This window comes from Aspergillus tanneri (assembly GCF_003426965.1).
Source record: "Aspergillus tanneri strain NIH1004 chromosome Unknown AapTan_7_pilon_pilon_pilon, whole genome shotgun sequence".
Taxonomy (NCBI): domain Eukaryota; kingdom Fungi; phylum Ascomycota; class Eurotiomycetes; order Eurotiales; family Aspergillaceae; genus Aspergillus; species Aspergillus tanneri.
In genome coordinates this window covers 1301264-1327582 of record NW_022984634.1, presented here as the reverse complement: position 1 = coordinate 1327582, position 26319 = coordinate 1301264, and the positions used below count along the sequence as shown (strand labels likewise).

At 50.1% G+C, this 26319-nt stretch overlaps 9 protein-coding genes across 9 annotated transcripts; 5 read left to right on the top strand and 4 right to left on the bottom strand.

Annotated features, from left to right (window-relative positions):
- Positions 1–104: 104 nt before the first annotated feature.
- RPB2 (DNA-directed RNA polymerase II core subunit RPB2) lies at positions 105–3939 on the top strand (the record flags this gene model as incomplete). The annotated part of the gene is made up of 2 exons (XM_033571640.1): positions 105–3712; positions 3777–3939. 2 exons carry the CDS (start codon positions 105–107, stop codon positions 3937–3939), a joined length of 3771 nt encoding a protein of 1256 aa, XP_033424955.1.
- A 1442-nt stretch (positions 3940–5381) lies between these two features.
- Positions 5382–6235, top strand: esdC (GTP-binding protein EsdC; the record flags this gene model as incomplete). Its single annotated transcript, XM_033571639.1, has 2 exons — positions 5382–5573; positions 5633–6235. 2 exons carry the CDS (start codon positions 5382–5384, stop codon positions 6233–6235), a joined length of 795 nt encoding a protein of 264 aa, XP_033424954.1.
- Positions 6236–9644: 3409 nt separating this feature from the next.
- On the bottom strand, positions 9645–13217 carry ATNIH1004_007011 (putative nuclear pore complex subunit Nup85; the record flags this gene model as incomplete). Its single annotated transcript, XM_033571638.1, has 3 exons — positions 9645–10117; positions 10174–10675; positions 10755–13217. 3 exons carry the CDS (start codon positions 13215–13217, stop codon positions 9645–9647), a joined length of 3438 nt encoding a protein of 1145 aa, XP_033424953.1.
- An 800-nt stretch (positions 13218–14017) lies between these two features.
- On the top strand, positions 14018–14752 carry ATNIH1004_007010 (uncharacterized protein; the record flags this gene model as incomplete). Its single annotated transcript, XM_033571637.1, has 1 exon — positions 14018–14752. One exon carries the CDS (start codon positions 14018–14020, stop codon positions 14750–14752), a length of 735 nt encoding a protein of 244 aa, XP_033424952.1.
- Positions 14753–15224: 472 nt separating this feature from the next.
- Positions 15225–16575, top strand: ATNIH1004_007009 (uncharacterized protein; the record flags this gene model as incomplete). The annotated part of the gene is made up of 2 exons (XM_033571636.1): positions 15225–15293; positions 15415–16575. The coding sequence occupies 2 exons, from the start codon at positions 15225–15227 to the stop codon at positions 16573–16575; spliced, it is 1230 nt and encodes a 409-aa protein (XP_033424951.1).
- A 574-nt stretch (positions 16576–17149) lies between these two features.
- On the bottom strand, positions 17150–18265 carry ATNIH1004_007008 (NAD(P)-dependent alcohol dehydrogenase; the record flags this gene model as incomplete). The annotated part of the gene is made up of 1 exon (XM_033571635.1): positions 17150–18265. The coding sequence occupies one exon, from the start codon at positions 18263–18265 to the stop codon at positions 17150–17152; it is 1116 nt and encodes a 371-aa protein (XP_033424950.1).
- Positions 18266–18702: 437 nt separating this feature from the next.
- Positions 18703–20613, bottom strand: ATNIH1004_007007 (uncharacterized protein; the record flags this gene model as incomplete). The annotated part of the gene is made up of 4 exons (XM_033571634.1): positions 18703–18909; positions 18964–20184; positions 20248–20328; positions 20434–20613. 4 exons carry the CDS (start codon positions 20611–20613, stop codon positions 18703–18705), a joined length of 1689 nt encoding a protein of 562 aa, XP_033424949.1.
- Positions 20614–20789: 176 nt separating this feature from the next.
- Positions 20790–23015, top strand: ATNIH1004_007006 (Leucine Rich Repeat domain protein; the record flags this gene model as incomplete). Its single annotated transcript, XM_033571633.1, has 7 exons — positions 20790–20904; positions 21001–21095; positions 21177–21311; positions 21379–21489; positions 21572–21696; positions 21750–22275; positions 22329–23015. 7 exons carry the CDS (start codon positions 20790–20792, stop codon positions 23013–23015), a joined length of 1794 nt encoding a protein of 597 aa, XP_033424948.1.
- A 399-nt stretch (positions 23016–23414) lies between these two features.
- ATNIH1004_007005 (indoleamine 2,3-dioxygenase family protein) lies at positions 23415–25200 on the bottom strand (the record flags this gene model as incomplete). Its single annotated transcript, XM_033571632.1, has 5 exons — positions 23415–23633; positions 23700–24002; positions 24068–24228; positions 24305–24618; positions 24698–25200. The coding sequence occupies 5 exons, from the start codon at positions 25198–25200 to the stop codon at positions 23415–23417; spliced, it is 1500 nt and encodes a 499-aa protein (XP_033424947.1).
- Between the last annotated feature and the right edge of the window lie 1119 nt (positions 25201–26319).

The window sequence follows — 26319 nt, the reverse complement described above, 5'->3', positions numbered from 1 at the left end:
CCGACCTGCGGGTTGGATCCTTTTGCTTGAGCGCGTCGCGCCCTTTGCGCTCTCCGATTGATTGACGGACTGACTTGGTCGTGTTAGTGGTTGACGTTGCCAAAATGGCCGACTACGAAGATGCCTACGAAGACGAGTTTTACGATGATATGGAGGAGGGGATTACGTCGGAGGATTGCTGGACTGTCATTTCGTCTTTTTTCGATACCAAGGGTCTGGTCTCGCAGCAGCTGGACTCCTTCGATGAATTCATCTCTTCGACCATGCAGGAGTTGGTAGAGGAGCAAGGCCAAGTGACACTCGATCAAACACTCCCGCCATCTGATGATGAAGTGGATCCAGTCGTCGTCCGTCGATACGAGCTGAAGTTTGGAACCGTCATGCTTTCTAGACCCTCGGTGACTGAAGGTGACGGTGCCACCACTATTATGTTGCCCCAGGAGGCTCGTCTGCGGAATCTTACTTATGCCAGTCCTCTTTATCTCGGTGTTTCCAAGAGGATTATGGAAGGTCGAGAGCGTTTGGTGGGGGACCGGGATGAGGATGATATACCCGAGTCAAACGAGGATAAAAAGAACCACGGGACCTATCTTCAGTGGGAACAAAAAGAACTTCCTGCTGATCAAGCAAAGGAGGAAACTGTCTTCATTGGCAAGATGCCTATTATGCTCAAATCCAAGTACTGTATACTCAAGGACTTGAGCGAACAGGCGCTCTACAACTGGAACGAGTGTCCATACGACTCGGGTGGCTATTTCATCATCAACGGAAGTGAAAAGGTTTTGATTGCCCAAGAGCGGAGTGCTGGAAATACTGTCCAAGTCTTTAAGAAGGCGCCACCAAGTCCGACTCCTTACGTCGCTGAAATCCGAAGTGCTGTCGAAAAGGGCTCCCGTCTTCTCTCGCAACTGTCTATCAAGCTCTTTGCAAAGGGCGACAGTGCTAAAGGAGGGTTTGGTCCTACGATTCGGTCAACCCTGCCCTACGTGAAGACCGATATCCCCATCGTCGTTGTTTTCCGAGCGCTTGGTGTCGTCTCTGATGAGGACATTCTCAATCACATCTGCTACGATCGAAATGACACCCCTATGCTCGAAATGCTGAAACCTTGTATTGAAGAGGGTTTCGTTATTCAGGACCGTGAGGTGGCTTTGGACTTCATTGCCAAACGTGGATCTTCTCAGTCTAGCATGAATCATGATCGCCGTGTCCGTTACGCGCGCGAAATCATGCAGAAGGAGTTGCTGCCCCATATTTCCCAGAATGAAGGCAGCGAAACTCGAAAGGCCTTTTTTTTGGGTTACATGGTTCACCGGCTATTGCAGTGTGCTCTCGGTCGTCGGGATGTTGATGATCGTGATCACTTCGGAAAGAAGCGTCTGGATCTTGCTGGTCCCCTTCTTGCGAACCTTTTCCGTGTCTTGTTTACGAGAGTGACTCGGGACCTGCAGCGTTATGTTCAGAGGTCTGTTGAAGGAAACAGGGAGATTTATCTGAACATTGGTATCAAGGCCAGCACCCTTACGGGAGGCCTGAAATATGCTCTTGCTACCGGAAACTGGGGCGAGCAGAAGAAGGCTGCTAGCGCAAAGGCTGGTGTGTCTCAGGTGCTGAGTCGTTACACGTACGCTTCCACCCTATCGCATCTTCGTCGAACCAACACCCCTATTGGTCGAGACGGAAAGATTGCCAAACCTCGACAGCTTCATAATACACACTGGGGGCTGGTCTGTCCCGCAGAAACCCCGGAAGGTCAAGCTTGTGGTCTGGTTAAAAACCTTGCATTGATGTGCTACATTACCGTCGGAACACCTAGCGAACCTATCATTGATTTCATGATCCAGCGAAATATGGAAGTCCTCGAAGAATTCGAACCTCAGGTCACTCCCAATGCTACAAAGGTCTTTGTAAACGGTGTCTGGGTCGGTATTCACCGAGATCCAGCTCACCTGGTCAATACAATGCTTTCTTTGCGTCAGCGGAACATGATCTCCCACGAGGTCAGCTTGATTCGGGATATTCGTGAGCGTGAGTTCAAGATCTTCACCGACGCTGGACGTGTTTGCCGACCTTTGTTTGTTGTCGACAATGACCCCAAGAGCGAAAATTGCGGATCGCTAGTGCTGAATAAGGAGCACATTCGCAAGTTGGAGCAGGACAAGGAACTGCCCCCTGACCTGGATGCAGAAGAGCGCAGGGAACGCTACTTCGGATGGGACGGACTGGTGAAATCAGGAGTTGTTGAATATGTTGATGCCGAAGAAGAGGAAACCATCATGATCGTCATGACTCCGGAGGATTTGGAAATATCCAAACAGCTCCAGGCCGGTTACGCTCTGCCGGAGGAAGAGCTTCATGATCCTAATAAGCGTGTGCGCTCCATCCTGAGCCAGAGAGCACACACCTGGACACACTGCGAGATTCACCCAAGTATGATCCTCGGCGTATGCGCCAGTATTATTCCGTTCCCCGACCACAACCAGTCGCCTCGTAACACGTACCAGTCTGCAATGGGTAAACAAGCCATGGGTGTGTTCTTGACGAATTTCGATCAACGAATGGAGACGATGGCAAACATTCTATACTACCCGCAAAAGCCGCTGGCTACCACCCGGTCAATGGAATTCCTACGATTCCGGGAGCTCCCAGCCGGCCAAAATGCCATTGTTGCCATCGCCTGTTATTCCGGATACAACCAGGAAGATTCGGTGATTATGAACCAGAGCAGCATTGATCGTGGTCTATTCCGCAGCCTTTTCTACCGCACTTACACCGACACTGAGAAGATGATTGGATTAACCGTTATAGAGCGCTTCGAGAAGCCTATGCGATCTGATACGATTGGTATGCGTAAGGGCACCTACGACAAGATTGACGAGGACGGTATTATTGCCCCCGGCGTCCGTGTTTCTGGTGAGGATATCATCATCGGGAAGACGGCTCCCCTGGCTCCGGAGGCGGAGGAGCTCGGTCAGAGAACCAAAGCACATACCAAGCTGGACGTGTCGACGCCCCTTCGGAGTACCGAGAGCGGTATTGTGGACCAAGTCCTGGTGTCGACGAGCAATGATGACCTGAAGTTCGTCAAGGTGCGGATGAGGACGACCAAGGTGCCCCAGATTGGAGACAAGTTCGCCTCGCGTCACGGGCAGAAGGGTACTATCGGTATCACCTACCGGCAGGAAGATATGCCGTTTACTCGCGAGGGCCTGACCCCCGATTTGATCATCAACCCTCACGCCATTCCTTCGCGTATGACTATCGCCCACTTGATCGAGTGTCAACTCAGCAAGGTGTCCGCGTTGCGTGGGTTCGAGGGTGATGCGACCCCGTTTACCGACGTCACGGTGGACTCCATCTCTCGCCTGCTTCGAGAGCACGGCTATCAGTCTCGTGGATTCGAGGTAATGTATAACGGCCACACGGGGCGCAAGATGGTAGCGCAGGTCTTCTTAGGACCAACGTATTACCAACGTCTGCGCCACATGGTCGACGACAAGATCCACGCCCGTGCCCGTGGACCAACCCAGATTTTGACGCGGCAGCCTGTGGAGGGTCGTGCTCGTGACGGTGGCCTCCGATTCGGAGAGATGGAACGTGATTGTATGATTGCGCACGGAGCCAGTGCATTCCTGAAGGAGCGCTTATTCGACGTTTCCGACCCGTTCCGCGTCCATATCTGCGATGACTGCGGACTGATGACCCCGGTTGCGTAAGTTCCCCCCGGGTTGATTGGTGGTGAGTGTGTCCGCTAATGAAAATCTCCCCGGCTGCAGAAAGCTGAAGAAGGGCCTCTTCGAATGTCGACTGTGCAACAACAAGCACCGAATCTCCCAGGTGCATATCCCGTATGCAGCCAAGCTTCTGTTCCAAGAGCTGGCCTCGATGAACATTGCCGCCCGCATGTTTACCAACCGCTCTGGCGTGTCCGTGCGGTAAGACGGGGTTGTGTTGCGGGGCAGACAACTGATGTGGTGCTCGACGATGTAGTTGAGTCTGGTGTTGATGCTGCACTCTTGATTCTCATGGTCTTCTTCTTCTTATTGTATTCACCAACAGAAAAAACAACTGGCTGTGGCATTTTTTCCGGCGTACCGTGGACTGCAGAGGATTCGTTCTGATAGTTTTCTTTCCTACCGAGGTATCTGGGTACCTATCTTTCCTTCTTTGTCTTTTATTTTAATATCTGTGACCGCCTTGGGAAGATGACCTGGAGAAGCGAATCATTTGGCTTGAAATTTGTGCATTCGATAGTATACAAATACGTTTTTAGATTACCTGTATTACCTATACTGATACCTGGCAGACACCTGCCGGGTACTTGCCTAGCTACATTCCTACTACCTAAGGTAATCTCGAGAGCCCTCCCTCCTTTTGGTTCCTCCATGATGAACTCTAATCTCCGTCCGGCCTGTAGGATGGCAAATGACTGGCCAGCTGGATGTGCCCATCACCAACGCCAAATCAGCGGCGCTGGTTGGCTGCCATCAAGCCAATGATCCTCGTCGGTTACCCGCCGTGACAGGTGTGATGGGGGGCAAGAGCGGTACTGATTGGCCTATCGCGAGGATCGTGGGACCAAGGCTGGTTTTTTTCCAAGAATAGATGCCGATTGATTGGCTGGCGAGCCACCTCTAGAACCCGTCTTAGTGACATGCCTCAGGCGCTCTTAAAGATGCCAGCGGAACTTGAGGGGTTTCCCTTTCTTCCCTCTTTCTTTCTTTCTTTCTTTCTTCTCTTCTCTTCTCTTCAGCAAGCTTGGCCTTGTCTTGAACTGCCTTAATTTGGAGGTATCCTGTGCACTGGCTGCACTGGTTGGTTGTTATTCTTTTCTTGTTAACTTGTATACATCTTTATTAATCTTTTCCCCTTTCCAATATCAAAACACAAAAAACCGTTCTCTTCAGACGAGCAGAGCTCTCTGGAGTTTCCCTGTTTGAATTTCTGCTGCTCAGGATACTTCTAATTATACAACCTTGGCGGACTCATTTCCTCGTCGCCGGTCGACGTCCGCTTATTGTCCGTTCTCCAGTTCAGACTCTATCTTGCTCGGCTTTGTTGCGTGCTCTTTTGGTCGCCAAGGCTCACTACAATCATTCTAATCCATCTCGGTGTCGTGGACTGGAACCCGTTAACCGCAGCGCCTCGTTGTTATTGCTACTGTTGGTTCATTAGCCACCCAACCAACCAAAAAAGGACTTGATTGAACAAGAGGCTCTGGTAGTCTTCTGGCTTTTCCAAGTCCTACAACGAATTTGATATTTTCCCCTGTTTCCCAGTGGAAGATTGTGCTGATTGTCCTGCTTCGACGCCATTATCTTATATTCATTCACTTTCGTATAATCTAATCTCTAGTATAACCTGGTCAATCTCTTGTCAACATGTCTGCTGTTCAACTTAAGTTCTCCCTTCGGACTTCCTCCAATGTGAAGACCGTCCATCTTCTCGGCTCCTGGGATAACTACTCACGCCAGATCCCCCTCTCCCGGGATGATTCCAAGCCAGGCGCATGGATTGGAAAATTCCGCTTCCAGACCTCGATGCTCAAGCTGGGCGGCCGCTATTGGTATTACGTATGTTGTCTCGCTTCCTGTTCCTCTTTTCAGGCAGAATTCTAACTCCGGGCTCCCAGTATATCATGGATGGGTACCATGTTTCCCATGATCCCGCCGTCGACTACACCGTGGAACCCACTACTGGCCGTAAACTCAACATCCTCGACGTCCCCGGCGGCAAGAAGTCGTCGGCTCAGTCGTCGGCACCCAAGACCCGACGAACGTCCGGAAACATAGTCACCGGCCGGGCTTTGTCTCCATCTAAGATCCAGCACCCGAAGCCGTCTAAGCCGTACGCGTCTCGGCAAATCCGCGAGACAGACTTTGCACCCACCATGGAAGACCTCACCAAGCGCTTTGCGGGCTCTCGCTTGTCTGACGAGTACTCGTACTCAAACAGCCCACCCAGCTCCGTTGGCTCGTCCCTGTCATCCCGGTCGTCGGGCAGCACTTCGCCCTCGTCGCTCTCGTCCATGAGTGACCCGCCCGCGCCCGTTTGCCGTTGTGAACGCTACGGAATCACACGCAAGGGCGACCGCGTCAAACTCGACTGCGGTGGAAGCCGGTGTGGCTACGTCACCGAGTCCTCCGAGGCTAGCTGCTCTGAGTCCGACAGCGACGAGGAATATCGTCGAGCTCGGAGCGCCGTCCGACGCCAAGGCATCGTGGTCCGTCGTTAAGTGAGGGAATGAAGACTCCTTTGGCCTCGTCGAGAGCTGAGGCCCAAACCTCGGCGATCAGAGCTGTTTCCCCCACTTCGGGATATACATATCGATTTGGCAGTTCCACCAGTGATGCAACAACCGTAAGTAAGCTACAGTCACTCTTTTCGCAGTAATATCCTGCACACAACATCTATTCAAAGCATGAAAGTGCCAACAAAAAAAAAAAAAAAGAAAGTTGGGGGGAGGGGGGGGAAACCGGACCGTACCCGGACTACGAAGGGGGCCGGACTCACTTCGTATCGGGCACGCGATGGTAGAGAGGAGGATAAGGAAATCAACATTGATGAAAATGCCGCCCTGTCTCTTTATCTGAATCGGATGATGGGATTCTAGCCAGGCGGAATGAACTGATGACGAAATATCTGGACGGCTGTCTGGGCCTCGAATGTCTGCCATGGTCTATGTAAACACGCTAGTTCAGAGATGAGATAAATGGAATGAGGAATGATATATAGCATTTGTTGTAGTTTTTTCGTACCAGTGGATAGTTCTGAAGTACTAGCTACTCCGTCGGCTCATCCCGCATCCGTTCGGTTCGGGATTTCCGAGACGGAGTCGATACAAAACGTCCGTCCACGCAATCATCTACGGACTAATATTCGAGCATACTCGATAGCTATACTTACCGTCACGACGGAATGCGGCCAAATAAACTCACAGTTTTCTATCTCTAACGAACCGTAGAGCATATGACAAGGCGGCCAGTATAGAGTGAAACACCGCGACCCTCGGCGGGGACATCTCGTTGGAAGGTCAAGAGTCTAGTGGGCACATCCAGTAGACCTACTGGCGGCGTGCTTTCCCCGCTGATATGTCGAGGAGAGGATACACTTTACATACATATATACAAGACTGATGAGCAGAAAGGTAATGGAATTATTCAAACGATGGTGGTTATCTAATGCATGCAGCCTGACCTGCCAGTCCTGCAGACGTCAATAATAAGCAATATTCAATTAACAAAGAAGTAGCCAGCCTTCGATGACGCAAACTCCATCTCCATGCAGGGCTGATTAGCAGATATCGCTCTTCCGCCAACCCACACTCCACTATTAGTTGTAACTCTGTTGAAACTGCAGCTCATCAATTGCTGCAGTCACGTACTTGGTAGCGTGCGTTGTTCGTGTCTCGTGAACCGGCGTATAATCCCAGCCCTACTATTCCAGGACCGGGCATGAAAGGAAAACAAAAGGCGAGATGAAAGACTAGAAAATCTGAAGTTCTCCGGTGGTTAAAGCGAATGTATCGATGTTAAAGACACAAGGATTGGAACCGGCCAAAGTTTTAAGAGATAAAACCATTAAAAATGCTGGTATATGTACTCAGCGCGAGCGCAGCTGCGCTCGCACCAAGGGAGCCGACAGAGAAGTAGGTCGTCCGGCGCACCTAACTTGGCTCATGATCTCATCAAATGGTTCTCAAAACCCCTTGGCGCTGGAGTAGCCGGAATCCGACCATTTTGTTCCCCTCGGTATAGTCACACCCCTTCTCACGGCGTGCTTCTCACAGGTGTATCCAACAAGGACGGTTTTTTCCTGCACCCCGTGGCCTCGTTGTCCATATGCTTCACACGGATCAACCGCATGCTGGAAATAAAGGCAGCCACAAACTGAGAAGCGTTCCACCAATTTGTAGCACATGGTAAACAGTACAATAAAGAGTGTAACTATATCGTGAGAAAGAAGATTATCAACGTCAAGCGGAGGGGGAAAAGACGGAAGAGAATCAAAGAAACTGGACAAAGAACGAATGGGAGGACAAAAAAAAAAAAAATGAACAAAATGATAACTGAATAGAACGCTGCTGTAAAAGACTGCTGGACACATATGAGAGAATGCTGAAGTGGAATCATTTATAAACATCGATCATCAGGCGACCAGACCATTCTTGGAGGTCAATTGAGATTTGTCAACGAACGATAGGGCCTGCGGTAGACGTCGAGTTACATGCCTTTTGATTTAATCGGTCTGGACGTAGTTCGACTCCAAAAAAGCAAGGCATCCATCTAAGTCAATGAATGATCCTCTGCATTGCCCGGGGGGAAAGAAACGGTGTATCATGGATAATATCAGAGCCCGAAGAGCGAACTGAAAAACCAAAAAAAAAAAAGCCCAGTCTGTCGGGCAAGACTAGCACGATACCATAATGGATCTCTTCTAATAGTCCAATCCCGTACAGCGGACAACACCGAGCCTTAGTCGATCAGTGGGGTCTAATCGGGCTGAAGGACTCAATGTAGTGTAGAACTAAGAAGCCTAGGACAAGAGAGTTGTCCAGATAGCGGATTTTTGATGCCAAAATCGCTCTCTGCAGGAAATGACAGCTGGTTCTGACTCCCATGATGACCCCAAATTGACTACCAGGTGCTAGGCATCCCACCACATATACCCTGGAACCGTCTGACGCCGAGACCGCTAGTCTATTGTGCAAGGGTTTTTCAGCTGCGGTGGTCCGGAACGTCAGACAAGGATCCCGGTCCAAACCATAGGGCAGAAGCCTTGCATGGAACGGTTGAAATTCCGAGCGAATCAAGTGGATGACTCCGAGAGAGATGACTTCAAGAAAGAAAGAGAGTGAGTGAAAGAGGCAAGCTGCCTGCCTGTGGGGATCAGGTGCCCCGCCATCCCAATCAGGCTTGGCGTGTCATGCCTGAGTCATTGTCAGGCAACCATTTACTGATTTCTCCATTGGGACAAAGTCTGCTTCAACTTCTTCTTTTCTTGAATTCTTCCATCCACGTTGGACGATAACGGGTGAGCCGTTGCGTAGACAATTCATATTTGCCTTGATTCGCTGACCCTGAGTCGCTAAGTATAGACCGACTATGACCAAGCATACTGACTAACCTAACGGGCGGAGAAAATAGCGTCACGACCACCATCTGTTCCTTCCATTGCCCAGGACCCACGTGGTCGAACGAGGCCATCCACCGTTGATCGTGATGATGGAGTCTACCTACTTACTTTAGCTCACTTTCATCGCATGTTTTGTATGTCCCTATCCTACTTCGGTGGAATACCGGTAATTTCAAACCCAAACCCGGGAGACAAACACCGAGGTTGCGAAGTAGTTACTATATCCGCAGGGTGTATTAAGTAACAGGAACCACAGTCGCTTTCGATATCGGAAATTTGGGAATAATAGTGGAATCCGACTATGCTTTGAGTGATAGAAGCTAGTATTGCCTAGTCTATGCTCTTGGATGGTTCCCAAAGTGTGCCCAACGCTTAATTAGCTCTTAATCAGGCATTCTGCTCTGTAGTTTAAGACGGAAGAGGAAAAGAAAAATTAAAATTCTAATACGCTTCCCAAACATACACATACATACATGCTAATGCTTCGGCTTTTTGTATTTCCGTGTCTATCAGACATGCCCCAGAGCCCCAACACTCAGCCCTTGAGCCAGTCCCAATCGTAACATTCGAAGAATCTCCTCTCCCCTCACATTCTCAGGTAGTCCGACGCGCCAGTCCCAGGCCCGCTCGTGGCGACTCTCATCCCCAGGGCGAGCAATGAACACACCGGAGCTAGTGCCAGATCCCGACAGGGATCGAGTCCGTACCAAGTCAGTCATATCACCGCCAATAAACGAGAAGCCGCTGGACGCTGTAAGCGATGACACAGACTTCTTCAGAAGCTCGCGCGAAGTTGGAAGAACAAAGGGTTCGACCGGTGACTCGTCATCAGACGATGCACGTTTAAGAGATTGATATTGCATGAGTGTAGAGCGGAAACATTCCTCGCACTGCGCATAGACGCGAGGTGTGACAGTTTCGAGGTCTTCGATGGCAGACAGAATCGTGAACTGCTGGGATACAGAGAGGATGGGAGTGGGTTCTATTACCAGTCAGTCCCTGCCACTTAAATTGGTCTGCACATGTGTCATAACTTACGATTAATGAATGCCAAAGCCTCTCCCAGAAGCACCAACAATCCATCCACTTGGATAGCGGAATCCCGTTCAGGATCGTAAAGCCCACCATAAATACTGTCTGCGGCGCTACTAATGACCGTGACCAATGCCTGCGCCGCTGCTCGCCGCCTAGCCAAAGGCTTGAATCGAGGTCGCTGTCCTTCTTTAAGGCCGATGGCTTCGTCCCGAGTCTCATAGAATCGACGTAACGTCGCGTATCCACTGAAGTAGAATTGGACGATCTTGGCGGCCTCTTCATCTACAGCCGCAATAGCCGAGAGGCATGTTTTGGGATTTTCAACCAAGGAACGGAGCTGCGAGTCGAGATCTGCGGATGCCGGATATGCCCGAGATTGAACAAGGCTATATGAAATAAGCAAATCCACCACCAATTTGACTTTGCGTCGATTGTGTGCACGAGCATAGCACACCATGGCAAGGCCGTATTCTTCGGACTCGGAGACAGTAAGATCCCCGTAGCGCTGCCAAAAAAAAAAAAAGGTCAACTAATTACCCAACCCCGGATTTACCCAGTGCAAGAGAGATAAAATGGCTACCTACCTCAGAAACTCTCCGTCCCTCCTGGTGCAAACCCAATTCCGAACACAGCAATATCACCTTGTCCATTTCAGTCGAGTTGTTGAGAGACAGTTTGTCCACGATTTCCGACACACTCTTCTGCATTTCATCCTTGTTATTCAAACGACTCAGGACTTCTAGCGCAAGCTCCCAACCTGCCCGGGAACCGGACAGATTTTCAATAGATGGCCGCTCAAACAAGCCAGACGCATAAGCGCTAAGAAGATCATCCTTGCGAATTCTGCGTGTTGACCCGTTCCCACCCTGTCCATACGAAAGAACCATTAAGTCGTTTTCGCTGAGACCTGATAGCGGCTTCTTGTCATCTGTCGTTTCCAGCCAGCCTCCAGCGTCCGCAACCTCACCTACAGCGGACGCTATGCAAAGCGACCAGGTTTGGAGCAGCTCTAAAACACCATCAACATCACCTTCAAATACAGAGGCCAGTCCAACCTCAAGGCTACTGAGCGAGTTGATGCGGAATCCGGCTTCGTCGGAGTCTTCGCTGGTTGCACTACCCAAGGCCAGTTCAAGGCGGCGAAGGTAGGTACCCGTTGGGTTGTTGCCAATAGCTTCGGGGATTTGCGTCTTGGACAGACGAGGGGGCATAAATAGTCCATTATTGCTGACGCCTGGTTCATTCACAGTACTTTGCGCGAGGTTTTCCTCGTCACTCTCGCCATCCCACCATGCCGTCAAACCGATAGTGGCTTCAATCCAGTCCTGTGAGTGGTTCATGATAGCACTTGTATCGCCAAGAATAATGCGATAGAGTGATCTGAGGTTCTGATAAATGGTCCAGGGGACACGGCTTTCAGCCATACGTGAAGACTGGGCGAATGAGAACTCCTGTGCGTTCGGGCTTGGCTTCAATCCAAAATTAACTGCCTGGAAACGGGTTCCTAGGATCGGAGGCTCAGAATCTTGCTGTTCATCTCCCTCGGCGAACTCTTCCAAGTCAGTAAGTGCCGCAAGAACACGTTTTCTATACAATGCCCACTCTGCCCCCCTGACATCCCAGTCGGCTACCTGAACACTAGGGCATACACTCAGAGCCTGCAGAGCCTTGTTAATACACCTCTGGATGTTCTGTAACTGGGCGCCCCGATAGCCTGTCTGTGGTAATCCATCCTCCAACGCAGACCTGGCGTAGTTGAAATCCGCAGTTTGTAGAATATCTGCCACCTCTGAGAGATGCCCGCGAAGCACAGCAGTGTTAAGAATCTCCCAAAAATTCGGCGATGCTGTAGGATTGGGTTCAAGATTTTTCAAGGCTTGTAGGTCAGATTTTTGTGGGGCATGGTTAAGATTGAGCCAGTCTAGAAGGACCTTGGGTAGAGGTGTTAAAGTGTCCACCCTTGGGCCAGCGGGCACGAGACTTCGGGTGGTTGCAAAACCGAGGGGGCTAGGAAAATTTGCAGGTTTTGCATGTGCCAGGGGAGGGTGGTGAAGCTGGATCAATAGGGAACCTAGAAAGCCTGCCTTTGCGACGCTAGAGGCATGGTCACCTGGTCCGATGCCAACAGCCTGCGAAGGACCACCGCTCTGCCCTGTATGCGACTTCCACACACTTGCAAGGCTGCTGCAGGTCTCCGACAAATTGACCCTAAACTCCGTCTCCCGATACTCAGTCCGTTTCGCTTCGTCATACATACTGCATATTTCGTCCTCAGTCTCGATGATAAGATCACTTGCCTCGTTGACCGTTGCAACCCGCGACCTCGACGCGAAATTTCGCACAATAGATGGCATTGCTGAATCCTTCTTGGGTGACAGCTTGGTTTTACGCAAAGGTGACTGATCCGCCCATTTCTCGTCGAGCTTCGGGCGCTTAGCATTGCTTGGGTTAGAGTATATCGATTTTCGCTGGCCTTGCACGTTCGATTGAGCAAGAAAAGAATTTCCAAAGTGGGAGTCGAGAAAGCTGAAACTATTGCTGCCCTTGTTTGCATTTCCCATGGCTTTATCACAATCAGCCTCCGCTTCTTCAGAATCCATTTCATTATCCCTTTCGGTATGGAAATCCGCATCGTCGTCCATCTGTGACGATGCAAACCTATTGGATACCCCAAAATTAGAGGGCGCGGCAAATCGACTATTATTCGTCACACTGAAGAGCGACTGGGATGTGAATGATTCGACTGGGGCTGCCTTCATTCCTCGCGGTACTGGATAATCGTCAGAGGCGATAGAGGATCCAAAGATGCTATCATTCGGATTAACATTTCCAGATTTTGTAAACAGGGACTGTGGAGAATCGAACTGCGACCTGGAACTCATCTGCGAGCTTCCATAAATCGTCGAGGGAGGAGGGCCTTGCGGAGTGAAGGAGTTGGATACAGAGGGCGGAGCACCCCCTGGAGTCAAGCAAACATTGCTGAACAGGCTGCGGGATCTACCTGGAGTCGATGGAGGACTCGATTCGTAAGGGACCTTAAATGACATCCTGGAGGTATATTGAAAGCCAAAAGTGTTGACCGTCAGAGGGCAACAGGGACGGAAGGAATCAACAAAATGTCTCTAGATGGGCTGGGACCCGAAATTAAGGCACACAACTCCCGCTCTAAGTAGACAATTCGAAAAAGACAAGTGCGCAAAGCCCAGGAGATAGCCTATCAAAGACACACGGTAGGCCTGGAAGTGAATGCCCTTATCCAAAGCCCAAGAACTGTCAACCGTCGACGGTCAAATCTGGTTTGGCTTCTTCTCTCTCGCTGTCACCGATTAACGCGCGCCGGCCTTGGCACCGAGCTACGTTGTCAGGTGATGTCAGGTGATAATATGCTGTAATATCACGTGGTGAAAAGTCATCTTAGGTTCCACTCCAGTACGGAACATCATTGTTCCGGAGCAGGGAGAAAACATGTAATCTACAGTCGTCACCACAAAGAAGTGGTGAAGTCACGTGCTTCTTTCCCGTTTGGATGGTTCGTATTCGCTAGTTCTTAGAACGCCCCGTTTTGGGTTGCCGAAGGCTGAGAACCCCCAGAGCTGAATCACTATCGACCGTTTAGGCAAATGGCACAGAGCACTGCCATGTCCATCGACTTTCAGGATAGGACAACCATGGATTGATCAACGCTAAGCCCTGCAGCATTCCAACTCTATTCAAGAAAAGAATATGGGGCTTAGTTACTCCCAGCGAGATATAAGATGGCCTGAATACCTTCTTTCCCCAAAGTAGTTTCTTCCGTTTTGTGATCTCTCCTTCATCTATATTATTTCCTCACTAATGTTGACACATAATGGGTGCAAACAAGGATACATTCGCAATGGATGATGCCCATAACACCTGGTCTTTGAGTACTTCACACTCAACATCTGAGGCGGCTTCTTTGGGCGAAAGCTCGCCACAATTGAACCCTGACTCTCGTCTTTATCATATCTATCGTACAGTTTTACACCACCACTATGATGTGACTTCGGACAAGTCACCTGTCTTCCATTTGGAAAACTCACTTTTCAGACCAAAGAAGCCTGATCTCACAGTCCATGCCGGCTCTGACAAGAATGGCCCTATCGTGGCTGTGTGCAAATTCCTGCACTTCTCAAGACATCTGAAGCTTGGACTTGGGGACCCACAGAATATCAATGAAGTCTCGTGGGAGGACCTGGTGTGCCAGAATTACAAACTCACCCAGTACCGCTGGCAAATGACGGTCCGGACTGCCAATGGTCCAACCAGGCAGTCTTTTCTCTGGAAAACGACTCATTCCGTTGGCGTTGATGGCGCCAAACCCGCCATGCTTAGTACGCGTAACTACAAGTTACTTGACGAGCAAACAGGACGCATCGTTGCAGTCTTTACGAGCAATAGCCTAAAGAGCTTTACAAAATGCGGCAAACTCCAGATCGATGTGGATTATGGCCAGGAATTTGAGGTGATGGTTATTCTCACGGTACTAGCGCTATATGAGAAACAGAGGCGCCGAAACAATCGCAACAATTCGGGCGGAGGGGGTGGCGGTGGTGGTGGCTGATGAAAAACTTGATGAACATATTTTCGATTCTGATGATTCTGGGTTTTGCGCTGTTGAAACTGATACCACCAGTTGCTGTTTATTGTATTATTTTAGACGATTAATTGACACAAAATAAACCACTCGGACTACTTCCGCTGTTTCGGGCCGTAACGTAATCGGACACCAAGCGTCCTCATTTTTCTACCGCAGCATCACCAACAATTGCAAATTCCTCTATACTATCCATATTATCAATTGGAGGATAATTCTTATGATGGGAGAATTCTCCTGGCCCTTAATCGATTCAGGGGGAGCAGAGCAAAAAATCGGACGCTCTGTGTCCCCGGACAGGTTAGTTAACTAATTCGAATATCGTAGGCTGACATAATCGGATCATAAATCACGCTGGTGCCTAAGGATTCGTACTTTCTCATAGCCTCTCATTTGCCTCTTGGGATTCTCATTTCCGGTGCCATGACAATGGGCCAGGATGGCCCTCCGAAGACCCCATCATAAGTCTCGCCACGGCTGTATGGAGTGTAAAAGGAGACGCGTAAAGGTACTTTATCCCCAGTGCCTTGGTTTTCTTTCTTTTTTGTTTGGCTCTGCAAGTGGTAGAGCACAATTCATTGCTTCATAAAATAAGAGGATATCTCTAATCTACTGACTCTTTTGGAAAGTGTGACGAGGCTCGACCAATTTGTTGCAATTGCTCTAAGCGTCAGGCAGAATGTGAATATGATTCTAGTGGTTCAGTATTATGGGCAAACGAAGGCTCAAAATCCCGCACAAAGTCAAATCTATCGACCTCTGAGGAGCCCCAGCCGCCAGAATGTACGGCTTCCACTGCGAATTCATTTGGCGTCCTTGGAAGGCTAGGCGGAAAGGGTGAAGCTACTCCGGCCCTGACCTATCTCAACCTCGGTGACTTAGAGCTAATGATGCAATGGTGCAATTCAACCCACACGTACCTGAGTCGCAATGAGCGTACCGACAACATTTGGCGCTATCGCGCACCTGAAGAAGCGCTCTCGCATCCTTTTCTCATGCACGGGATCCTATCGCTTTCAGCCCTTCATCTAGCGCGCATGAAGGATGATCATCGCAGCCCTGCGTATCTCGATACCGCTGTTGCTCACCAAAATCAAGCACTAGCGATTTTTCGTGAACTCCTGGGTGGCATTAATGAATCGAATGCAAAGGCAATGTTTGCATTTGCCGGCGTAGTAGTCATGTATGCGCTTGGGTTTCCTCATCCGCCAGAGCCGAAGGACCCATGGGCGTGCGTTGATGAATTGATTCAAGTATTTGTGTTGGCCCGGGGTACACAGCAAGTGCTGCATAAAGCGGTACCATCAATTGTTGGTAGCGAGTGGGAGACAATTCTAAAGTTGGATGACTACAACAACTCCCTGCCAGATTCTGCTAGACAGGTGATCGAACGATTGCATGAGATAAACAATCATTACGGAGCACAGGACCCTACCCATAACACAGCGATCTATCACCATACTATTGATATCCTCGCTGATATGATAGCCGCCATCTACGGAGGTTGGATCTCTGTCACTGTCGCCTGCAGGTGGGCAATCAGACTAAAGCCAGAATTCGTGGACATGGTCAGAGACCGCAGTCCCTTGGCTCTGGTTATCTTAACTCATTATTGTGCCGTCCTTTATGACCTACGAGAATGCTGGTACGTTGGTGAATGGAGTATCAGAGTGCCAAAAGCGATTTGGCAGATCTTGGATGACAACTGGAAACTACTGGTTCGCGGGCCAATGGAGGCCATTTTTGGAGACAGTTTTTCCTTTGAAAATGGTCAGATTGAGCTTGGGTAGAAGTACAGCTATCCAAAAATTTACAGAATGGCAATTCACAAGGAACCCCATCATTCGGCAGGTCGACAATTGGCTTGTTGTTTTTTCTCTAAGACCTAAGGAAGGAAAGAAATACGATACTAAAACACATATCTCTTTCTTCTCGTGATATTACACAGGCATGTTTATCTCGTTGGTCACCATCTACTTTTCTCATCCATGACTTACTTCGGCCTCAGACAATTCAGCTCACTGGATGGATGATCAAAATGAGCATTACGAGGAACATCAAGAGCACATCAAAGATATCGATGAGCGCTTCACTCTATATCAGCCCTCCATCCATGTGTCAGAACAAGAATTTACCGTCCTACCAGGGCCTACACAGCCTAGGAACTCAACTGGCTGGGATTATGCATCAGCGATATGCACAGCTGAGAGCACTTACACCAACCACCAAGCACAAGCGGGATAAAGAGCTACATTCCAGTCCTGACGTGGCAGTATATAGAGACAACACCTTAAGAAAATATCACGTCTGGGATCAACCCAATTACGAGTAATCAACAATGTCGTAATGAAAGACGTCGTCTTTTCATAGTTTGGCCTGCGCGTCTGTCCCATTTTCCAGCACATACCGATACCGCGCCTTCCCATCATGCATATCCGCCAGGGCAGCATTGACATCGTTCATGGGCCGTTTCTGAATCCACGGCAGCACACGCTGTTCTGCCGCCAGTTGCAGCATCTGACGAATGTCCTCTGGAGACCCAATACTCGACCCGGTAACTTTGACGCTTTTCTGAATCAACGACCACGCCATCAGGGGTGGAAGCGGCTGCTCAGGCACTCCCACCTGCACAAACACCCCATCCATCTTCAACAGACGCAGATACTGCGTCAGAGGCATATCCGGTGCATCGACAGTGCACAGAATCAAGTCTAGCGTCCGCGAATACGTCCGCGCCCACTTGGGTTCTTCGTCTGTGGCAATGAACGCATCTGCGCCGAATCCGTCCACCGCATCCTTGCGCTTACTCGACGTCCGCGAGATTGCCACCACTCGATCACAGCCCAACGCCCGAGCGAACAAAATCCCCATATGTCCCAGTCCTCCGATCCCCACGACTCCCACCAATTTCCCCGGTCCTGCCCCGTATTTCTGCAGCGGCGCGAAAACCGTCACTCCACCGCAAAGCAACGGCGCTGCTTCAGCGGAGGGCAACGCATCGGGAATTTTGAAGACAAAATACGCTGGTCCACGCCACCGCGTTGCATATCCGCCGTATGATTTGCTCTTGTCGGCGTACCGTCCGTTGTATGTGCCCGTTATACGGGTACAGTAGTTCTCCTGGCCGTCGGCGCAGGCCTCGCAGTCAGCTCGTAGACATGACATACTTTGAGCACCGATTCCCACGCGATCACCAATCTTGATCTCCGGGGACGCGGGAGATGATGCCAGCGTGGCGACGCCAGAACCAACCCGACAGACAGTCCCGACGATCTCGTGGCCCACAACACATGGGTAGTCTGTTGGGGCCCAGCCCGAGCGAAGCGTGTGGAGATCTGTGCTGCAGATACCGCAGTGGGAGACCTGAACTTCGACGTCCGTTTCTGTGAATGGTTTGGGCGTGAAGGTGGTGAACGTCAGGGGGCTGGTGGCGTCGTGGGCCACCCAGCCTTGAAATATATCTGTCGAGGTTGGTGACATTTGTCTAGGGTCAATTGGGACGACTCAAGTGGCGTATACGTAGGTTTATATATACAAGGGAACATAAATCAATCCTGAAGGGTGGATGGATTTATACAGAGTAGAGAATGCGGAGGTCCTGCCATACGGACCGAGTCAGGAGTTGCCGAGGTTGACATGACTACGGGAGTATGCTTATACCGAACATCCACCAGATGCGCCAGACAAGAATCCACTAGTTTTATGAATTAATATTAGTCATTCATGCGTTCGTCCTAAGCCAACTAGGCAAGAAAGAAGTATTGACAGGCGCCAGGTCATGATAAGCTCGTCGTCGCAAATGTAGGGAACAACAGGCAGCAGCAGGAGGTTTGGTATATACACAGTGACGGATCAAAGGGGTATCAAACAAAGTCATATCCCGAACGCTTGGTCATCTTTCCAATGGTCAGTCGGGATCACCTCGTGGGCATCCCCATCAGCTCCCCGAGTTCGTCGTTGGTCAGTGTGCTCCGTCGTCGATCACTACTCGGTTTTGAGATTTTGCCTCCCCGGGTTCTCTTGCGGCTTTCTCTTTCTTTGCGAGCTTGCTCAGCAGCTCTGGCTTCGCTCTCCGCGGCGGCGAGCTTCTGCGAAACACTCAGTCGGGTGGAAGTTTCGGCCCCCTGCTTCATCGTTGTCAGATAAGGAGCATTCTCATTTATATAGAGATCCCTTACCGGGGGACGAGTCGTCTTGGTTTCTGGTCGTCTCTTCGACGGTCGATGCGTAACAGCTTCTGATCGGTGGGCCTTGACCTGCAATGTCTCGTCATCCTCGCCGTGAGACCCACAGGGCGACCCCTGCAATCCAGGTGTAAAGGAGACTTTACGGGGTGACCGGCCAGACCGAATATTATCGCTTCGTTCTTTGAGCGCACGGGTGGAGGCCTTCTGAGACTTCTCTTCATGTGTCTGAGACTGACTGGCGGCTTGAGTGGCCGGTCGGTCGTCATTCTCTTGAGCCGCCTGGTCTGCCTCCTCTTCCTCATTCTCAGCTTCCTGGTCTTCGAAAATGGGTGACTGTATGCATGTGTCTCGCTCGGCGTCCATCACTCTGTCGCGCGACGGATCAATGCTGAGATCAAGTGTCATGCCCATGCGCAACTCTTCGGCCTGCACCGAGCCGCCTCCATCAGCAATGCGTTTATGCCACCCGTCCATCATGGTCACAGCTTGTTTCCATCGGGTCTCCATCTTTTCCCAGCCCTCGCGGAGTCGCGCAATTTCCTCATCGCGTACCTCGACTTCTTCCAGAGGTACGAAGGATGGATTCGTAAGCAACGTTCTCAGGTGTCCCAGCACTCTGTCCATCTGATCGGACAATTCCTCACAGGACGAAGGAAGTGTCGTGACGGGCCCATGGGAAGACCTCTGCGTTCCCAAGCTTGCCGCTCCGGTCGAGCACGATTCTTCCTCCTCGGCTTGAGATAGACCTTGGAGATCCTTCAGGGTTTGAACGGTGTTGCGCGCGAGGATTATCAAAGAATCGTTTTCGTCGCTCAAATTCTGGCACAGTTCCGTAAGAAAGTCGTTCGTCTCCTGCTTCAGACTGTACCCCGGATCATGGACCCCATCCCCACCTGTCGGATACCTCGTCTTGGACGCGCGTTCGACTGCGGGATTGATGTTGATGGTTGTTACCCCCAGTCCTTCCCGCTTGCCCCTCTGCCGCTCGGCCAGGTGGGATTTCAACTTTTGCGTCTCCAAATCTCGCTTGCGAATGTCGTTGGCACATTGTGCGCGGACCTGTTGGAGGATGGTCTTAATCCGCTGCACTTGATCCTTTAAACTCCGGATTGTAGAGTCGGCACTTGACACATTGGACTTTAGAGCCCGTTCCTGGGCTTCTGCCAATGCCAGCGACCGAGTCAATTCGGACGTCTTCGCCTTGAGCTTCTCCTATATTGCAGGTCTTAGTGTCCAAATTTTAGTCCCATGACCTTCTACAAACATGTAACGTACATTATCGATCGTCTTCTGCGACTCTTCTGCACGTAGTGTTCGGATCGTAGTCGCCAAATTCTCTCGATGTTCAGCTTCGCGCTAGGTGATTCTGTTAGATGGGTTGGTTCTCTCCTGGCATAAAAAAAAGAAAAGAAAAGAAAAGAGAAGAGAAGAAAGGATTTAGGAGGGCTCCACATAACCTACATCTCTTCTTAAAACCAGATCGTTCACTAGATTGATGATCCTCCCCATTGTTGTTGCAACCCCCCCTTCTTCATTTTCTGGCTGGGCGAAATCGATCGGCCTGCCACTCTTCAACAGCCCCCGGGCCAGAAGGATATTATTAACGTAGGTCGACGCCGCCTCCAGGTTATGCGGCTCCATGGCTTGCCAGCAAGCTGCCTTGGGACTCCTGAATAGGCGGTTGGAGCGATGTAAGTAACGGAGTATCCACGGTTCGTCAGCACCGTTATTTGCCGGGGGCAGGGATTCCTCATTAGGAAGAACGTAAACATCGGGAATCGGGCGCGTCGCAGAGACCAACTGCGCAGCGTCAGCGAATGCGGCAGCCGTTGCCCGGTAGACGAGACCACAACCATTCACGAATCAACTTGTTCCAGTGCGAGTTAGGGCTAGGAGAATGGAAACAGGCTCAGACTGCCATGAGCTCTCGAGGTACGCATCTAGTGGCCAACGCACGCGTGGACTTGCCTCCTCACAGCGATGATGATTGAGCAGTGTTTGATGGCTGAGATGATTAATCCATGGCAGATTCGGCGCGTGAAGAAGCGGCTGCATTGCAGCAGCATGGCCAGAAACTATATCAGCAAGGTAGTTTTGAGGCGGCAGTAGAAGTTTTTACCGAGGTATAGCTGATTTATTTTCTATGGCTCGTTCGTATATCCAACACGCCCCGAGACACTTTTCTAACTCTTTGGTTGCCTCAGGCATTAAGAGCAAAAGATGCCAATCATCTAGGTATCCTGGACAATCGTGCTGCCACATATGCTAAGCTAGCGCAGTATGATCGAGCGTTGCGCGATGCTAAACAGATGATCAAGAGCCATAAGCAGGATGACCGCGTAAGCCACTGCAGGGGCCGATTTGAAGGCCGCGGAACAATGACAGCTGTATACTAACCTAGCGCAGGGATATCTTCGCGCAGCGAAGACCCTGCTCTTGGATGGGAAAGCTGACAAGGCCTTGGAGCTGTATGCCTACGGTCTGAAGGTTCTACCTACCAGTCATCCTCGTCGTCAGGTTAGTTCTTCAGTAACTGCTAGGGCGGTCATAATATGAGATCCCCTTTTTTACGTGCCGACAGCTGTGCTAACTGGCACAGCTCATAGAACAGCTTCACAACAAATTGAGAGACAAGATGACTGTGAAGTGTTACGATCCTTTCAGTGTACTGCCTTTGGAACTCGCAAGCTTGGTCCTGCAGCATTTTGAATTCAAACAGATTGTGTAGGTCTTCGGGGCTGTCGTAGCATCTTATCTCCTAACCTTCCTCTTTCAAGGGCTATTCTGCGCGTGTCAAAGAAATGGGACCAGTTTCTTTCCTCCATGCGTGATCTATGGATGCGGGTTGATTTTTCCAGCGCTCGGGGCAGGATACATTGGTCCTCCGTCCGAGCTTATATCCGGCGATCTAAAGCCATGCTTACTCACGTTACCTTAAAGAATATATCCACTCCTTCAACACAAAGAGTTCTGGAGTTTGTGAGCCGATGTCCAAGGTTAGAACACTTGGAGTTGCTGGATCCCTTCAACTATCAAGTAGTTTACGACCTATTCAAGGGCTCCAAACGCCTGAGAAGTCTTGTTATATCGGCAGATACAGCTATACCACAGGAGTATATCGCCAAGTTTCTCGCCTGCTTGCCCCTTCTCGACCGAATCGAGGTTCACAAGGCCAAGTCCTCACCCCAGTCGAAGGCACAATGGCCGCCCAATCTCTCTCATCTACGAAGCATTACCCTGGGCTCCGTAGAGCCGTCAAGACCAACGGGCCATGTTCCTGCCCTCTATATTCCACGCCAAGAAGTATTGCTACCTTACACCCTATGTTTTATATAGGCATTTACTGACTCCAACAGCCCTCACTTCCCTTCCCAATTCCCAATTTGGAAGAGCTGCGGCTTGATTCCAATCCAGAAGTCTTCATCCCCTATCCCCCTTCATTCAACCCGCTAGATTTTCAGCGACTGAAAAAGTTGGACCTTAGTGGGGTATTTGTGGGTAACGAATTTGCCTTGCCGTCTAGCCTTGAATACCTTCGTGTCCGCGGCGGCGCAGGGACTGAAGAGTTCCCATTTTCAAACGAGTTGCCCCTCAGATTCCCGAATCTTACTACCTTAATCCTTCACGACGTCCCTTGGGTTACAAATCAGACGCTCTTTTTTTTTTTACTGGAGGCTCAGGCCCCCTTAAAGGTTCTTCATGTAGACAAGTGCTTTCGACTCCTTGGCCCCAGCCTTGCCCAGTTCCTGTGGGAACACGCAAAGGAGCTGGCGGAACTCAGTGTCTCGTACATATCTCACATCGATGACGCGGTTGTGGCCATGATCGCCGAAAAAATACTGACATTAAAAGCCATCAACCTATCCTATACTGAGATAACCGGTTGCTCAATCAAGGCATTCGCAGATGCCCGTTCTCCGAGATCTAACCCTGCGCAAATCGAGCGCATCTGTGCAAAGGGCTGTGAGCAGGTCTCGTCCGATGCAGTGGCTTATGGGCGGGCAGCTGGGATTGCGATTTTATATGATCAGAAGCGTTTCTAGGTTGATAATCACAATCTTTTCCGGCAACCTCTGACACCGAATGAGAAACCCTGAGGACGTACACTCTGGGTTCGGTAGAGAGTCTAAGAGGGATAAAAGATGTCATAGCTGTTTTTATTGCATAAGTTCGGTTGCAGTTACGACGTTCCCTTTCTGGTCTAAGGCGTCTGGACATAAAACTCAGACTTTTTTTATAGTAGTTTATTGGAGCAGGCGTTACCTTTGGTTTATCTGCAGAAGATGCAGGGAAAGAGGAAATCTTCAGCATAGTTCAAATTTGAAAGTGCCATTGACGTCGTACAATCTATCTCTAGTCCACACCGTCAAAGATGGACGTACGGTTAATCTATTTTTTTTTTTTTTTTTTTTTCCTTTTTTGGGCTCCTCTTTTTCTTCCATTCAAACACCTCTCTCCTTGCACCATTTCTCAACCTCCTTTGCCAACTTGTCCCTTTGATCCCGAACCATCTCCATCATCGGCTCCACTTGCTTCTGGTACGTGGCATCATACCCAGTCAAACCGTGGGCACCAGCTTCTGAGTTCTTCTGAGGAGCCAGATATGTATCATACATGGAGATCATCATATCCATCACCGCAGACAATTGATTGGGTAGCCACTACATACGCGTTAGTTCCATCCAGGAAGAGGACCCTTAAGGACAAGACATAAGGAGGATCCATACCGTAACGATTGGGCTTCCACCCGTGGCAGTCGGGTGCGGCGTCCGACGAATGATATACTCACGGGCAAACAGCCAGTGACGCCAGCGGAAGCTACGCACATGATTCAAGGTCTTGAGGAACAGGATAGTTGTCTCGGTATCCTGGGACGCGAAGCTCCGGACGTCGACTTCGGCCGCTTTGGCGTTCATGTAGGCCAAGAACTCTCGATGGGGAAGAGGTCGGTAGGCCCGGAATTTGTGGAGGATTTTCGTGAGCGGAGTGGAAGGCATGGGGATCTGAAGCAGGTGGTCGAGTAGGGGGATCTATTGCGTGGATCGAGTTAACCATCGGGAAGATATTTTTCCATCTAGAGGGCATATCATCCTACCATGCTGTCGTTGGCACCGCTCTCTCCCCGGAAATAGAGGGGCTTGTCATCAAGGACTCCTTCGTAGACCACACCATTGGGGAACATGGATTGCGAGGTGACTCCGAAGATGAAGACGCGGAAGGACAGATAATCTCCGGGTTTAGAGTTGGCCCACATATCTAGAGAATATCAAGTCAGATTTCATGGTCGACAGTAAGACATTCTGAGAGTTTAGGCTTCAGTGAGATTAATTACCTTCCATACTGGCTTCAATTTTCTCCATGGAGGTCAGGATCTCTCTGAATCCATCGTTAACCACATTTCGAGAACCTCCTTCCTCGAGAGTGTCGACGACTTTGAGCGCCCCACTGATCAATCCCTGGGACCACTTGACCATGTCCACATGGGTCAAGATGAACCCGGCCTCTGAGCTCTTAGGATCTAGACCATGTTCAAAGGCACGGACCAAACGGAGGTTATCATAGGTCAAACCCTTGGATGGCTCTTCAACGGTGTAGTTGAAGAGGGAGTAAGCAGCAGCATAAGACATAAATGGAGGGATGTCCAGGCTGGCGAAATAGAAGAGTTAGCACGGGTGATAAAATATTGGAAATGGTATGATAAGGGGGTTATAACGTCATCACATACAGCTGAGCACATCGGTACATAGGGCACGCCACAGCGCGGGGCAATACGTCTCTACCCAAACCATATCCATTTTCGGGGTTCTTGCTCCAGTTCTCCCAGCATGGCTCGAGGATGTAAGCTGAAGCAAGGAAGGAGTAGTCCCTGAACACGGCGGTGACCGCATAGAGGTCCATGGAGCCATCGGCCGTGACCAGCTTGTCAACTTCGGCCGTGAGATCAGGCAGCTTGGCCACCTCAGGGCCTAGTGAATATGTCGCCAGGAGACCCGGAGTGCCGTCGAGCTTTGTCACTGGCATGCGTTCAAGCAGGTCCACCACCGGCTGGAAGGGTTCGGGCAGCTGTGTGGGGGACATGATGAAGGGCATGAACCCCGTCGAGGTGGTAATGGTGAAGGGGTCCAATGACCGAGGCAGGGTTGAAGGGTCATTGTTGATGTATGGGAAACGTTTGAGGGTAGAGGTAGAGATAGAGGTAGAGGTAGAGGGGGCCTTTATTTGGGTCATGGTGGAAATTTAACAAAGGAAAGGGAACCTGATAAGGGGCTTGGGGGGGAAGACTGGGAGGATAGCACTGATTGACAAAAGGGGAAGGTACGGAGCAGGTTTGGAGAGATAGAATACTCTTAAAGACTATCTGGGCTTGTTGAATTAGGAGACACAGCAAGGATTTGGGTGGGAAAGGAGGCGATTCTTATAACACTGAGAGGCCGGTATCAATTCCGGCCTCGCAGACTCCATTACGAAAAACCTAGCCAAATGGCGCAGAGACTTCATCCTTGGGTGTCTCTTGGTAATATCACATCTAGTGAGCCCGTGAGGTGAAAATTTTGGGTTCTATTAAGCCCACCGATGGAAATCGTACTTTGCCTCGACGATGTCCACACAGCATGCCTTCTACGACTGATCTATATCAAAACTTTGGCAGGCAAGGGCAAGATAGGATCACGGGGACAAGCTAAGCCCAATACAGCTGACCATATCAGACACTCTGGCGGCGAATTCTTGTGCTCATCGCATGGGACTGGGGGGAAATGCCCAGTGCAGTATCTATAACATTTTCTATGCCACTATACTCCTCTATTATACCTCTGTATTGGTTGTTCCCCTGTCACAACCATAATGAACGCAGCAGGCCATCCATGCCAGCTCTATATTTCAACAACCGCCAAGCCTTCGGGATCCACAGGCCCATCCATGATTTGCCGGAGGCTCCGGTCAGCACCAAAATAGCGTTCGTTAGTGGCAGGAGGCCGGAATTGGCCCGGCCTCCGATAATAGCCGGCCTTGTTTTATGTGTGTTACGCAAACTGTGTCTTCGCGACACAGGTTGGTCCAGATAAGGCCAGCAAACTTCCGATAGGGAAGAACCGCGAGTATACATATTGGGGATATTCAACCATATTTATGGTAAACTCTGGAGAATCTGGTTCTACCAGAAAATTGTACGCTGTGGGTATGGTTTCAATTGTCTAAATTTCGATGCCATTGGACATCATAATAGATGCTTGTCTCCCAACGGATAATAGATAGAAAACAGTCTTTAAGAAAGTATACTATACAGAGTGGGGTATACCTATTATACACATACATCTTCAATAACAGTTAGATCAAATGCTGATTCTA